At 36.4% G+C, this 16,772-nt stretch overlaps 1 protein-coding gene across 22 annotated transcripts in view; it reads right to left on the bottom strand.

Moving 5' to 3' along the window:
- Positions 1-16,772, bottom strand: part of LPP (LIM domain containing preferred translocation partner in lipoma) — a 735,767-nt gene that overhangs the window by 285,030 nt on the left and 433,965 nt on the right. For all 22 annotated transcript variants that reach the window (XM_021933886.2, XM_031662904.1, XM_031662912.1 and 19 more), the window contains one exon: positions 249-932. In XM_021933886.2, the coding sequence (XP_021789578.2) occupies positions 249-932 (684 nt within the window). The remainder of the gene's footprint in view (positions 1-248; positions 933-16,772) is intronic.

Genomic DNA, 16,772 nt, shown 5'->3' with positions numbered 1-16,772 from the left:
TGGCCTTTTGGAAGATGATTCTTCGAGATTGAACAAGCAATTCCATTTGATACTAAACAGTGGCCATATCAGTAATACACCAAATAGTCTCTCTCTCCTCTCTGGTTTCACTCATCCTTCCCTGGGATTGTATTTATTAGTGAAATCAAAGTAACACATACACTTTTGCCTTAGGCTTTGCTTCCTGGAGAAGGCAGACTAAGATAGGCACCCCTGTATTCTCCTCATTATGTTACTGAGTTTCTTACCTTTGACTGCAATGGTGGTGCACAGGGGGCTGAAACAGGATCTGTGATATAGGTCTTCTTGGGACCAGTGACTGGATACATCCCAGGAGGGTTCTGGTTCCCTGCTCCAGGAGGAGTGTACCCTGGTTCCCGTTTCCAGGTATTTGGGTGACCTTGTTGACCATAGGCAGGATCAGAGTCATTTCTGCCCCCATAACCTGGCCCTGCTGCATAGTAGCCTTCATAATAGCGTCCCTGGTTGGGGGTATACCCATACCCAGGCTCAGGTTGAAGTCCTGGTGGCGGAATGTAGGCATAATCCATGCCTCCCCGTGTTGAAGGAGGTGGACACTGCCCAGAGACAGGGACTGGCTGAGTGTTATAGCCCTGGGGCCCTGAGCCGTACATTTGTCCTGATGAAGGGGCAGCCATGTAATGAGGGCTGGGTTGGGCTGACTTCACCTGCACATTAAAGGTAGGCCTTGAAGAAGTGGAGGCTGTGGTGTAGGAGGCTGGGACTGGCTGAGGCTGGGGTTTGAGTGTTCCGATTGGAGCCACAGGGATGGGTCCAGCCTGAGGTGCAGGCTGTGGTTTCAATGTAGACTTTTTGGTTGCTGTTAGAGGGGGTTGGTTCGGGATGACCATTCTCTTGTGTCCTGTGACTGGGGTCGAAACTGGAGGAGAGGCTGTTGAACCAGTGGAGCTCTAAGAAGAATAGGAAAAAAAGAAAGAAAGCAAAAATTACTGCGAACGAAACTCGATAAAAATAAATAAATGAAAAATATTAATAACTGCTAATTATTATTTATGTATTACTATGTAGAATACAAATAAGGCATGATCTTGCCTTCAAAGAGTTCACAGACAAGCAAAAAAATCAGTTGCATATCTGTGCACTGCCAATGAACAACAGAAAATTAAAGAAAGGGAAAAATTCTACTTACAATAGCATAAAAATCTTAGAAAACAGTTATCTAAGGAGGAGAAAGATTATATACTGAAAACTATTAAACATCGATGAAAGAAATTATACAAGACACAAACAAATGGATAAACATCTGTGTTCATGGGTTGAAAGTATTGATATTGTTAGAATGTATGTCCCACCCAAAGTTATCTATAGATTCAGTGAGATCCCTATCTAAATACCTAAATGACGTTTTACATACATAGAAAAAATAATTCTAAAATTCACATGGAACCACAAAAGACCACAAAAAGCCACATTGATCTAGAAGCCAAGAACAAAGCCAAAGGCATTACAATTCCTAATTTCAAAATATATCACAAAGCTAGAGTAATCAGAACAGTAAGATACTGGCAAGAAAAACAAGATATACAGACCAAAAGAACAGAACAGAGAGCCCAGAAATATATCCACACATATACAGTCAATTGATTTTTGATGAGGGGGCAAAGAATAGATGATAGTTAAGGACAATTTCTTCAATAGATGATGTTAGGGAAACTAGAAGTACACATACAAAAGAATGATATTAGACTCTTATCTGACATCATTTACTAAAACTGGGTTAATGATTTAAAAATGAAAAAGGCCTGAAACTAAAACTTCTAAAAGAAGTAACGTAGAGGAAAAGTTTCATGACATTGGTCATGAAGAATAGTAACATGCTATCCTAACTTAAACAAAAGGGAAGTGGAGGGCCTGCTCTGAGAGAGGGCAGACACACAGGGGTGCACCTTGTCTGTTCTTATCTCCTGGGCACAGCCAATTCTGATTGAAAATGTAGAAATCTATTTGGTCTAATCTATTATGCATAGCTTCTCTACCAGACTGGGGGACAGGGAGACATATACTATTCATCCTAGGATACTACCCTCCCCCAATTAACCTCACAGAGCTTTACAAGTTGAAGATGCTTAGAAAATGACTAATGGAAAAATAACACATAAAAAAAAGGATTGCTACAGAAATTCAAGTCTCAAAAAATAACATCTATTTGCATATCTGTATTTATAGATGATTGCATAAATATATTTATATACATATAACAAATCATAGGTAAATAAGTAATCTGTATATTTCTATACCTGCATTTTTATTTACAAAATATGTGATTTTTGAAGTATCTGTTTTTGGGGGCAAACTACAGCTGCAGCAGAGTAATTTTTAAACTGTGCTTGATTTTCAAAATAAAAACGTTAAATCACAATAAAACTTCAAAAATTCCTGTAAAAACAAAAACGAAATGAAATGCCAAAAATAAATGCTTGGAAGCACCAAATAATCCAGTAAGTAGAAAAGATTCACTATGTATTTAATTGAATATGTGGGCCAGAAGAATGTTGGCATAGTTTTCTTGAACCATGAAGAACATAAATAAATATGCTTTAAAATAATTCCTATTCTTTACCCCTTCCACCTCCTGTGATGTAAGGCACGTAAAATTGCAAAGGAAAAAAAATATGTATATAGCTAAATATGCTATTTTCAAACACATAGTGATAATACGTAAAATATTCAGATACATGCTCACACGTACACAACGGAATTTACAAGAAAGTTGAGAAAAATTTTCTCATCTCCAAAGAGAGCTCTAGCAGTGAGATATTTCCTAGAAGAAAGCAATGGCTCCCAAAATTGTGCCCTGATGCTTTAATTCAAAGACTTTAGGATGTTTAAATAGTGTATGTGTGTGTGTGTCTTCACCAAGAAGGAGACTGAAAGAAGAAACTTATGAAAAACGCTACTTCTAAGGAGTTAGGTCTATATTAATTCTTTTTTGTTTATGAATGTTATTGGTTTTCAATTTCAAAATACGCGAATTTTGAACTGTTTTCTTGGGGCAGACTTTACAGCTGCAGCAGAGAGCATGCCTGTCATCAGCCCAGTTGCTCAGTCACTGTCTCCATTTATAGTTGGGTTTGTAAAGTGTTCAAAATAGGAACTCTGGGTTTCTGCTGATCTTGAGTCATCAAAGAAAAGCAAAGCTTTATTCCCTCTTTCATTCAATGCCCATCTACGCTGACTTTTTTATGACTGGCATTACTGACTGGAAAAATCTGACCTTAAATTTTTCCTAGGTTCAAAGTGACTTTCCATGTCCTCTGTAATAGAACGTTGGAGTCTTAACTGAGTATTTTTAGGAATGTTTTGAACATACATATTTTAATAAATTGCTTAGAGGAAACTATGTTTCTCTTTAGTACTATTGGGACCACCTTCAAGCAGAAAGGAAAAGCCACTCCAACAAGACAAGAATATCCAGTCTGCTTAAATTACAAAAGTAAATGACAAGTTTACCCTTTGAAAGACTAATATCCAAACAAAACAAACCAAAACAAAACAAAAACCAAACAGAAAGATATCACTTTATTCAAGAGCTTTTTGTAACTTATCGGGAAGCTAAATCTGGAATTACAAGATCCCTAGGAAACTATATTTGAGACAAATGATATGTAGAAAAGAGAGCCGTAAGAGTCAGGATTCAAACAAAAATGACAGCACGCACCAACTAGGTCTTCTCAAGGATCTGATTTATACAGGTATTATGTACATATCCCCATGTAATTGCAGAGGAGTCATGAAGAACAGGGAAATAATGTGGAACTAGCAGAGGCAGAGCCGTCATCTCCTCTAGGTTCAGGACAAAGATAGTGCTGTAGAGAGGAAAATCTAGAGAGGGTCCGTGACCATTCTTGACAGGCAGTTGCGAACTTTACAATCAGCAAGCCAGAGAAACACATGTGGCACAAGAGTTTATCAGTGTCTCTCAACAGAGTACTATGGTCTTCTTGAGTTTGACAGTAAGGTATTTTGCTGCCTACCCATTAAATGATAACAGTGTCCTCTAGTCATTGTGACAGTTTATTAAAATGTGCCCATTCATTTCCAAACTCCCCATCAGGAGGTGGTTTCCTCTCTAGTTGAGAATCATTGGAAGTAAAATGTTAACCAAATGTCCCTGGGAATTTTTAAATCTTTATCTCTGGATCAGCCTAGTTTACCAGAAAGCTATCTATCTTCATCAAATGGAATTTCATCTTATGAAAAATAAAATGCTTCTTAAATCTTTCCATGAAATTGTTACTAATGACAATAGCCAACATATTGCCCAACAGCTGGTAAATAAGGATTCCCTCTATTTGACACCAGACCTCTCCTCTGCTTTTGTCTCTCTATTCACTGTCTCCAGCACCATGGCCACAACTTGATATACCTTCTATATTATGAAGACTTTAGAATTTCTATCTCCAGAATTCATCTGTATTCTGAATACTAAACCCAAATCCTCAACTGTCTATTTCATGAGTCTGCTTGAATGTCTCATATGCTTTTCAGACTCAATATAAAAAACAGATTTCATCATCTACCCTGATCTGCTTCTCATTTGGTTTTCTCATCCACCCAGTTGTTGCTCAAAGGAGAACACTGGGAATCATTTCTGAGACTCTACCTACTTCCCATTCAAGAACTAAATCCTGTTGATCCTACTCTCTAAATAGGGAATTCCATAACTCACAAACATGTCCACATTTTACCATTTCCACTACTACAATCCCATGCCGAGATTCCGCCATTTTTCATTATGAATTCTCCAAAAACATCCAAACTGGTCTCCCAGTGTCTACAACTGTTCTCCTTCAATGAGTCCTTCATTTGGTAGCCAGAGTGATTTATTGCAAATGCAAATCTAATCATATTACTTTCCTGCTCAAAAATCTTCAACAGGTTAGTGGAATGATGGATGCAAATCCACCTCTTCTACCTCTCTTTGAGACACACTGATTTTCTTTCACATCCTTTGTGCCAAGCTCTCTTACATCTCAGCGATGATACCTACACCAATGCACTTCACCATTCTCTTTGAATTATCTAGCTGATTCCTAGGAATCTCTTACATCTCAACCTGAATGTCAGGTTCCTCCGTGAAACTTTGCCTGAATCCTCCAGCACAGTGAGTGCTCTTTACTTCTCCCTCCCTGTACATATCACACGTGTATATATCTGCTTCTAAACAAGTAGAGACTATCCTTTTTACTCCCTGCTGCTTCCTCATTATGCTTTGTCATATCATAGCATATAAGGTGGCATTTAACAAATATTTGATGAATGAATGAAGGTTAATATCCCAAGAAAAATGCATTTCTTTGGTCAGACTATAACTGACCATGCAAAAATATGAACTATCTTATTTCCCTTATTGACTAGACAATCAAGAAATTCTGTAAAAATGTGTAATGCATGCTTAATTACAGTCATTTCATTAGTGTCCTCCCACCTTTAAATAGTTTAATGATTTCAATTTAGAATGTATTGATAGCATTATTTTTCCAAGAAGCCTTTGAGGTGCTTATTTTCAGTTTTATGGCCATATTATATGTGTAAGTTTTACTTGCTGCTGACTCAAATCCCCTCTGGAAATAAAGGGCAATTTTTAAATACACTTACTAAGAAAGGAAAGAGACGAATGCATTTAAAAATAGTATTTAGGCCGGGCACGGTGGCTCAAGCCTGTAATCCCAGCACTTTGGGAGGCCAAGACGGGCGGATCACGAGGTCAGCAGATCGAGACCATCCTGGCTAACACGGTGAAACCCCGTCTCTACTAAAAAATACAAAAAATAGCCGGGCGAGGTGGCGGGCGCCTGTAGTCCCAGCTATACGGGAGGCTGAGGCAGGAGAATGGCGTAAACCTGGGAGGCGGAGCTTGCAGTGAGCTGAGATCAGGCCACTGCACTCCAGCCTGGGCGACAGAGCCAGACGCCGTCTCAAAAAAAAAAAAAAAAAAAAAAATAGTATTTAACAACATGTACTAAAACAAAGTACGTTCTGAATTTACTGCCAAGTAAACACAATACCACAAATCCCAGAAATTCAATCCAATTTATTTATTCAATAGAAATTTATTGAAAGTCTACTATGTAACAGGCATTGAGCTGCTTACTAGATTCACAATGAGACAAAGAAAGTCACACTCATTGCACTCAGAAAGTTCTTAGTTATAGAATATTTGGGGCAAAATTTAGCATGATGAATAAACATGATTCCTATTTAGAAAGTTTTCTAATGTAACAGAAGGAGAAAGTAGACAGAAGCAAAAGGTCAACATTTAAACAGCAGCAGGAAATTCAAAATCCTTGTATTACATTTTAATTTCAGCAACATGACATGGGAAACTACTTAAGATTTAAATGTAAATTTTAAATGAAAAACACATAATATGAAATCATTTGGCCGGGCGCGGTGGCTCAAGCCTGTAATCCCAGCACTTTGGGAGGCCGAGGCGGGTGGATCACGAGGTCAGGAGATCGAGACCATCCTGGCTAACATGGTGAAACCCCGTCTCTACTAAAAATACAAAAAACTAGCCGGGCGTGGTGGCGGGCGCCTGTAGTCCCAGCTACTCGGAGGCTGAGGCAGGAGAATGGCGTGAACCTGGGAGGCGGAGCTTGCAGTGAGCCGAGATCGCGCCACTGCACTCCAGCCTGGGTGACACAGCACGAGACTCCGTCTCAAAAAAAAAAAAAAAAAGAAATCATTTGTACAATACAATTGAGGCCATAGAGAATGATATTTTCATATGGCCAAGGAATATACAAAATATCAAAAGGGGGATGGTTGACTTGCTAGAGATGATGAATATTTCCATTTCAGTTATATTTTCATGGCAATTATTTGAGCTATTTGAAGAATACCTCAAGTGCTTTTCACTTTCAGTTATCTACTTTGTCTGGATATCCCTCTGGCAGAAAACACAAACTAAAATACCTATTGGTAATCCCCAAAATGTGTAATAATAGCAAACATTTATATAGAAATTACCCGGTGCAAACATTTTGTGTTGAACATAATTTATATACAATCCTCACAATTACTCCTGAGACAGAAACTAATCCTCATTTTCCAGAAGAAGATATTGATGAGAGATTAAGTAACTGCCCAAGGACACATCACTAGCAGGTGGCAGATCAAAGGTTCAAGCCTGGGTCATCTAGCTCCATACTTTGGGGTTTTAAAAACCATCCACCTCTCTCAGGTAAGAGAACAGTGAAATATAATAGTTGACATGTTAAAAAAAACACACACACAAAATTCTTTCTCAGTCTATCTGTAGTTTTCCTATTTTTAAGAGGTAAGTGATCAAAATGTAGACACTGGAAAATCTCTCTCTCCTAGAAGAAAAATTGAATAAATTGGAGAATGAACAGAAAACGACAATGCCAGTGTCTAGGAAACAACAGTGTGATGTGAACTGTGTAAAACTGAAGAGTTTACTCTGTTAGAAAGGCAGCTGCTTTCCCATGCCAGCTCACTGCTGACATGTGGAATATGAATTCAATATTCCTCTTCTGACTTTAAAGATGTGTTTATTATTATTATTATTATTATTATTATTATTATTACTCAGACACAGGAAGAGAAATAAAACATAGAATTTCTGCAGTCCACTTGTAGTGCATGAGGTGCACTTTGCAATTCCCAGTTTAAATTATGGATACTGGCAAATGAATGTATCACTAGGAAGCATGCCACTGAAGAGTTGTGCACTGGAACTTGGGAGACCGAGAAAAAAAGTACCAGTTTTGCCACCGTTTAGAGTTTAGTGACATTGGGAAAGTCACGTGACTTCTCTAGACTGACTTCATCTGAACAATAAAGGAGGGGAAATGTTAAGTTATTCTTCTCTCTCTTTTTTTTAAAAAAATAAACAGTCTTTCTCTTCAAATAAAAAATATTTCTATATCACTCACGAAAAAAAAAAAAGAGCTTCACTGAGGTTGAGGTACCTGACTTCCAAAAATCCAGTGATTCCAAGAGTAAATGTGCAATATTCAGAGTTTTATTGCCCAAGAAGAGCTTGGTCTCATTATTAAGGATTCATATCAGGTAGGTACTTAATAAATAATGGCTGGATAAATAAATATAATTCGTTTCTGAGTTTGTACAATGAACAAAAATGCAAACACCGCTAACCTATTTCAGTTATAATGCAATCCCTAATTTGCTGCTTCATTTGGCTCTATACAAAAATTACATCATCATTTTCTCCCAACCATGACTAGAGGAATAACTAAATTTTGCTTTCTCAAGTCATCTCACTAATTATCTTCCATAATTCAGGGTATGTACTCATATCTCCATACCTCATCCAACCAGGTCACCTACACTATCGACTTGATAGATGACCCCATGAGTTGGAAAATAACCTGACAGATTAAGTATGCCAAATATATATATACACACACAAAAATACATATACTTATATATATAAGTATATGTATTTTTATATATATAGGTATGCCATTTATATGTATATATATGTGAGATTAAGAATTATAATTATATATATCAAATATACATATATTTGAGATTAAAAAATATATATATTTGAGATTAAGAATGCCATATACACACATATATATATATATATATGTTTGTGATGGAGTCTTGCCCTGTTGCCCAGGCTGGAGTGCAGTGGCGCTATATCAGCTCACTGCAACCTCTGCCTCCCATGTTCAAGCAATTCTTGTGTCTCAGCCTCCCAAATAGCTGGGATTATAGGCACCCACCACCACACTGGCTCATTTTGTGTTTTTAAAAGATGGGGTTTTCACTGTGTTGTTCAGGCTAGTCTTGAACTTCTAACCTCCAGTGATCTGTCTGCCTTGGCCTCCCAAAATGTTGGGATTACAGGCGTGAGCCACCATGCCTGGCCAAGAGTGCGATATATAAACATAACACTGCACATTTAGAAAAGCACTTCTTTTTTTTTTTTTTACATTTGCTCTTTGTTTTATTACTAAGAAGTTTTATTTCAGTCTCATAATGAAGACCCGGAAAAACACAAAACATCACAAAACTGCCTAGGAAAAGTAACAAAGAAGTTAGGGGTGGCCCATGAAGAGATTCAAAGACTCACTGACGAACTACAAGTGAAGGAGAAAGAACAGTGTAAATTAGGTAAGCTGTGGTGTCAGATGACCATTTCTGATCATGCTTTAACGGTACTGATCTCATCTCAGGGTGGAACATGAGAAAAAAAACACTGAGAAAAAAGTCTTTAAGATAAACACATACAAGTGATGAACAGCCTCATTTTCTACCATGCTAGGAATTTCTGTCGAAGCCCAAACATATTTACCAAAAGTGCACAACTCATAAGTGTATACCACTCACCACAAGAGATTCCCAGCCTCTCAGAAGCCCCCTGTGTTCATTCTCTCTATCTCTACATCCTTCCTCCTCCTTCAGAGTAACTACTGTCCTGACTTTGAATGCAGTTTCTGCGTTTGACTACATGCAGTATGCCTTCTATGGTTTGCTTCTCCTGCTCAGTCTTAGAAGATTCCTTCATTTTGTTACTCGTAGCAGTTGTTTGCTCACTCTGCTGTTTACAATATTTCATTAATAAACATACTACAATCTATCCGTTCTACTGATGGACAATTTTGTTGTCAGTTTTTGTCTATTATGAATATTGCTGCCATAAACATTTTGGTATATGTCTCAGTGTGCTTATTACACATTTCTGATTGTGGTAAGAGTAGAATTACTGAATCAAAGGGTTATGGGCAGGTTCTACTTTGGTCTTCCAAGGTAGTTATACTAATTTAAGCTTTCCTCAGTTGTATGTGAGATTTTAGTTCCTCCACTTTGGTTTTCAATACTTGGTACTATAGTCTTATTAACTTCACCTTTTATGTTGAGTGTATAGTGGCATTTAAGTGTTGCTTTAATTGGTATTCCCTGACTGCTAATTAAGTTGAAAATCTTTTCATATGTTTGTTGTTATTGTTACTTATTTGGATATACAACTTTGTGAAGTTCCTGCTCAAGTCTCTTGTATATTTTTCTATTTTATTTATTTGTGGGAGTTATTTATATATTGTGGATATCAGCCTTTTGTTGGTTATAAATGTTATGTTGTTGTCATTTTTTTACCATAAATGCTAATATTGATCAAGTTGGGTTTAAGTGAATTACTCATTATGCCTTCTGAGTTTTCATGTTTAAAGTCTTTTCTTCACTACAAGATTATTGAAGATATTTACCCTGGTTTTTTTTGGGGGGGGGTTACTTTTATTGCTTATATTTACATCTTTGCTTTATCTAGAATTTAGTATAAAAATTTTATAATTATCTCCTTTCTATATTTGTATTTTTTTTTATTATACTTTAAGTTCTAGAGTACATGTGCACAACATGCAGGTTTCTTACATATGTATACATGTGCCATGTTGGTGTGCTGCACCCATTAACTCATCATTTACATTAGGTATATCTCCTAATGCTATCCCTCCCCTCACCCCTCCCCACAATAGGCCCTGGTGTGTGATGTTCCCCTTCCTGTGTCCAAGTGATCTCATTGTTCAATTCCCACCTATGAGTGAGAACATGCGGTGTTTGGTTTTCTGTTCTTGCGAGAGTTTGCTGAGAATGATGGTTTCTAGCTGCATCCATGTCCCTACAAAGGACATGAACTCATCCTTTTTTATGGCTGCATAGTATTCCATGGTGTATATGTGCCACATTTTCTTAATCCACTCTGTCACTGATGGACATTTGGGTTGATTCCAAGTCTTTGCTATTGTGAATAGTGCCGCAATTAAATCTGGCTGCACAACAGAATCATTTAGGGATTTTTAAATACAAGTTATAGATAAACCCACTCAACAAAGTGAAATCTGGAAATTCAAAAGGGAAGGGGCAGGTGATTCTCAGTTAAAACCAGAGTTCAAAACTACTTTTAGATACTGCTGCTAAAGCCGAACAGGAAATCCCACTTGGAGTTAGGGGCTATGAGTGACATAATGGTGTGACTCTAATTGTCTTAGAAGGAAAATTGATTATATAATTTAGATTTAGGGACTAAGTTAATGTTTGTTTCTATAAAATTTTTATGGGAAATCAGTGGTGTAATTTGGTGATATGTAACAAAAGCCCTAATAAAGTTTATACTTTTTAAACCCATAGTTTTATTTCTTAAACTTTAGCCTATGGAAATGACCAGAGAGCATAAATGTTTAGTTTCAAGAAACTCAGCGGTAACAGTGTCCTTTATAAAACCAAAAGATTATGGAAAATTTAGATAATCAATACATGGGGATTGTTTATATATATTATGGTATATTCATATAATGGAATACTACACAGCAATTAAACAATGTCATAAAAATATTTCAAAATATATCAATAATCTAGCAATTCAACTTTTGGGTTGAAGTTACCTAAAATAACTAAAAGCAGGAATGCAGCTATTTGTACAATCATGGTAACATGTTCGTAGCGGTATTATTCACAATAGCCAAAGGAAGAAGCAAGTCAAGTGTCCACTGATGGATGAATGGATAAGTAAAATGTGATATATATATACACACACACACCCCTATCTATATATCTATACGTCTATATAGATACACACACAACGCAATAAGAAAATTCTGACACATGCTACAACATGGATGAAGCCTGAAGAGATTAAGCTTGAAGCTTGAAGAAACAATCCGGTTACAAAGAAACAAATGCCATATGGTTCTAAATATAAGAGGTCCCTAGAACAGTCAAATTTATAAAGCTAGAAAGTAGAATGGTGATTGCCATGGGAAGGGAGTAGGAAGAATAGAGCTAGAGCATTATTGTTTAATGGATACGTCATTTCAGTTTGAGGAGATACAGTTCTGGTGGTGATGGACAACAATGTAAATGTACTTAGTGCCAGTGAATTATATGCTTAAAATTGGTTAGAATGTTAAATTTTATATTATGTATATTTTACCACTATATAATAAAAATAACATGTATCAAAAATTGTCTTTGTTTTAAAATTCAGTTAGAAAACAGTTTTATACCTGTTGATAAGTAATGCATCTATCTATATCTCATATATATATGAGATATATAGATATCTCATATATATTTTATACATACACACACACACACACACACACACACACACGTATGACTAGAAGGATTTATTCCCAAACTGATAACATTGGTTATTTTAAAGGGGTTATTTTTGGGTATTCTATATACTTTTCCTATTTTGCTCAGTGTCTACCACATATTGCTTTTTAACTCAAAGGAAGAAATATATATTATATAGGCATAGTATATATTATATATTTATTATATATAAATGTATAAAAATAAATATATATTTAACATAATATATATCAGAAATATATACACTATTTTAAAAACCAAGCAAACACACTCTAAAATATTGTGGCATTCCAAAGTCTGTGTATATGTACATACAAAAAAAGGAAGGAGAATAGCAGAAAATTAAAAATGGTTTAAATGTATTTTTAGAGGTTACAGTTTTACACTAGGTGATGTAGTTAAGAGAAAATTTTGTTCTCGGTTTTATGTTTTTGTTTACTTTCCACATTAAAGAAAAGAAGTAACTTTTTAAATGAGGATAAATGGTAGCTGAAATCTGGTGATGAGTTAAAATAATCTCAAATATTATGCATGAAATAAAAATCACACAATTTTAATTGGTGCCACCGAGTTCAAAACATTGCTGCCAATATACCACTAATACTAATTTTTAGTCCTCAATGAACACATAAAAAGCACACACACCACACACACACGCACACACCACACACACACACACCTGAGTCCCCGATAGTTTTTGCCAGAGAGATGCACACATAAATATCTTACTTCTCTGAAATGTATCAGCACTTATTCATTTCACAGCACTGAGTTCTGCTAGTGATAGGCTATTCTTAATAGCTTCAGAGTCTCCCCGGACTTCTAAAAACATGTCCCCGGACTTCTACAGACCCCCATGTCGGTACGTGAAGGTGTTTTCTCAAACGTAAAATCAAGACAATTAGGAGCACCCAGATGCTACCTTGAAAATCTTCATTTTCTAGTTCCTATTAAAAAGAGAAGCAACAATGCAGGTGAGGGTGTGCACTGCATCTTCATAAAGCTAGCATATCATCAGATCAAAACTAAGAAAGCCGATATTTTAAGGAGTGTCCTCTCCCACCCCCAATAACTTTCAAATGACATAGAATGCCATCGGTTTTGAACTTGAGAGCTCTCTAGGGCTCCTGTTTATGTAAACACCCATCCATGTAGAATTAGTTCCTAGAATGAATATGGGTATTATAAATACCTGTATAGTACACTCTCAGTTCCTGGCATGTATGTGTCCAGCACTGGACACAATGCCATTGTGATGCAGGTCAATTCAATCGGAGTGTGTTCTATAAGCTAGAAATGCAGTGAGAGAAGAGCCTATTTCCATAACAAGCGACCTCGTTTGCTGAAGCATCTCCTCAAGGGACCAGACACTTTTCTCCAATCAGGCCAAGGGTTTAGTGAAAAATACTGAGAGTTCAACCAATTAGCCAAGAAATAATAAAACTCCATCCCAGTGGGAATATTACAGGTGCATTTTTATATGACTGGTAGCACTGAAAATTGAAATAATTTTTTGGTGGACAAACTTGTAATGAAGAGCTATTAAAATGCTCGTAAGTGATGTTACTTGTTTTTTTCAAGGAAAAATCAGAGGATGGTTGAGAAAATTCTGGAACATTGAGCTAATGGAATGGTATGCAGCTGGAAAGCCAGAAAACAGTAATTCAAAATAACAGTTTATAAAGAAAAGTAAGATAATGGTGCATATGTATATTGGCAAACACTATATAAATCAGGTATGTTTCAAGGTTAGCACATATTTTAAAGATTTTAGCAATGTGATTATATGTTATAAATGTGATCACAATATTTTTTTCTCCTCTTGTTCTCTCTCCTAGTTACCATCAATGTTTCTACTTCTATTAACTTACTGGTGCCTCAGTTCAGTCCACTATGATTAGTGACCTAACTTACTGCAACAAATACATACACACACATATATGTGTATTGTTAAAGAAACTGACCGCTTATTGCCCTCCAGTACGTACTCTATTCTAAAATCAAATTTTAAAAACTCAAATATGATCATTGCCTTCCTGTATTAAAATCTCTCAAAAGTTCTCGTTGTTCTTACCATGAAGTCCAAAGTCTTTCCTGATAGAACTACTGTTTATCTTCTTAGCCTCCTCTCTTACTTTCCTCTACACAGTAGTCAACACTCCAGCTATCCTGTGGTTGCCCTGACATGAACACTTTCCAACCTGCTTCCACTTTGCAACTTCTAACTGGTTGTTCATCCTTCAGAATTCAAACGAAATGATGTCTCCATTAGGAGCCAATCTGGATCCTCCAAAACTAGACAAGGTGCCTGCTATTAATGTCTCTTTAATAGATTGCATTATCCTTATGATAACCCTTACGAATTGTTTTGCAATTACTTATTTAGTGTTCCTTTCCTCTCTAAATTCCATGTGGGTAGAAACTTGGGCTTTCCATCCTTACCATAGGTTTTTATTCAATAAATTAGTTTTTGCAATAACATATTATTGAAATCAGTTTTTTCAATAATGTATTATTGGCAAATTCCATATAAGAGAGAAGTGTTTAATCAAATAAAACAATAACGGCAATAGTTGGCTAATAAAATTGCTCACACTTCCCATCCCCCATCAGTTTTGTGAACCACTCATCTAAGAAGGATTTAAGTTTGATAGAGGGTTCTGTAATTCCATCTGATTTTAAAAGTTCTGAGTTAGTTTATAAACGTTGGGTTTCTTCTTAGCTGTAGGTAGCTGGACACTTGGTGAGTGTGGTTCACTAGTTTTTTGTTATAATCAACCACTGTAATAGAACCAACCATTCTTATCTTTTACTGCTACTCAGAAGCCATAAAAAGACAAAAGATAATAAAATGGGTGGGACCCCATCTCTCTGGAAACTCTCAAGTCCTACAGGGGTTCCTTATTGCTGAAATTTGTGTATCAGTGGTAGAAATTAAAATGTGACCACCTTCAGATGAGGGTCCAAAAAGAGCTACTTGGGGAATAATTTTTAACAGATGATTCTTTGAGAAGAAATAACTAATTTATTTGTGCATAATTGAAACATACAATATTCTTCACATAATTGTAGGGTGTGAGAAATGTGAAGATCGGAAATTTCTACATTTTCCCCAAGGAAACAAGGCTCAGGAAAGATTTGCCCAAAGTGAGAAGGTCTTCAAAGGGTCAGGATTAGAGCTCTGTTTCCAGAGTCTGAAACCAGTGTTCCTACCACCACACCAGAATGGTCAGACTTAATAATAAGCCTACAAAAAAGTAACAAACCCAGTTTTGTTCTTCAACAAAAGTGGATCTCAGTGTATATGCACCAGGCAGCAGTGCATGGAAATCACAAATTAGGCTCAATAGGGACAAATTGGGTTGCTGTATTTTCATACAAGAGTTTCTAACATATTCACGGAATTCAGTGAGAGAAGCCACCAGTGTGAGCAAGTGGCTATATTTGCTTCAGTGGAAACAAACAGACCCTCGTTCATATATTTCTAAAAAAAAATTGAGTGACCGAAAGCAAAGCAAAAAAGGAATAGGTGGTGTGTTACAGTTCTCACAGAATTCCATGTATAAAATTTGCTAACAGCTATCAAATATTTCAAATAAAATATTTAAAGGACATCATATTTACAGCACACTAGGCTCCTGACAAAGTCACTAGATGTTTGCTCAGTTTTTTCTTCTTTGCAGAAAACACGTTCATTTTATAATGATCACTGTATTACGATGATCTGAATGTGTATCAGTTACACTATATATTGTATAGGAGAAAAAAATTCTTCTTTGAACATATTTGTTCTCCAAAATGGAGCTGTCTGTCCACTTACTTGTAGATGGATAAAAGGAATGGATCACAGAAAGGTATAATTTCTAAGGAGAGAACACTTTTGCCACAGAGTAGGAGGAAGGGTAGAAAATGTTTTCATAAAGAGTGACTATTAGGGACAAATAAGAGCTCTATTCACCAAACCCGTACACATCCCTTTATCCCTGTAAAACAAGCTATGAAAGCACATAATGACTAACTGCAGCAAAATTACTCACATTCTAACTTTGCATAATCACTAAAATGGCTCTGGTTTTTTAACCCTCCCCCTTCAACAATTCTGCACTCTTAAAATTTTTTTTTTCAACCACAGCACAAATGGTTACAGCAAACGGGTGTACCAGGCACATCTGCTGTTTCAAAAAGAATTCACTCTCCTGTGCCAAATCCATGTCTATCGGAAGAAATAAAAATAAATTGCGAGCAGGTTCAGCAAATGCCCAGATAAATCCTGTAGTGACCACATGGGGTAGATTCATTTCTGGTAGTTGTTTTGTCCTGAAAAGGGTGAGGCAAAGGAGGGGTGGTTTGGAAGCAAGGGACTCTCTCTCTCTCACGCCTGTCTTTGTCACTCAAGAATTGAATACACAGTTAAGGTAGCTCCCTTCTCGATTTTCGGCACAATTATTTAAAAACTAGGATTGCGTTTATATAATCCCATAGGTGAAGGGCAGTTGGCAATGTGTCTTGCAATATATGAAGTCTTCCTTAAAAACAACAATAATGATGAGAACAACAATAGTCATAGTTTGAATGATCCCACAAATAATCTTTCCTATTTTGTATATTTATATTTCTAAAAGCTTTGCTGAAAGCGC

Source organism: Papio anubis, chromosome 2 (genome assembly GCF_008728515.1).
Source record: "Papio anubis isolate 15944 chromosome 2, Panubis1.0, whole genome shotgun sequence".
Classification (NCBI taxonomy): Eukaryota; Metazoa; Chordata; class Mammalia; order Primates; family Cercopithecidae; genus Papio; species Papio anubis.
Note: the sequence above shows the minus strand (reverse complement) of the source record. Positions and strands in the feature narration are given on the sequence as shown.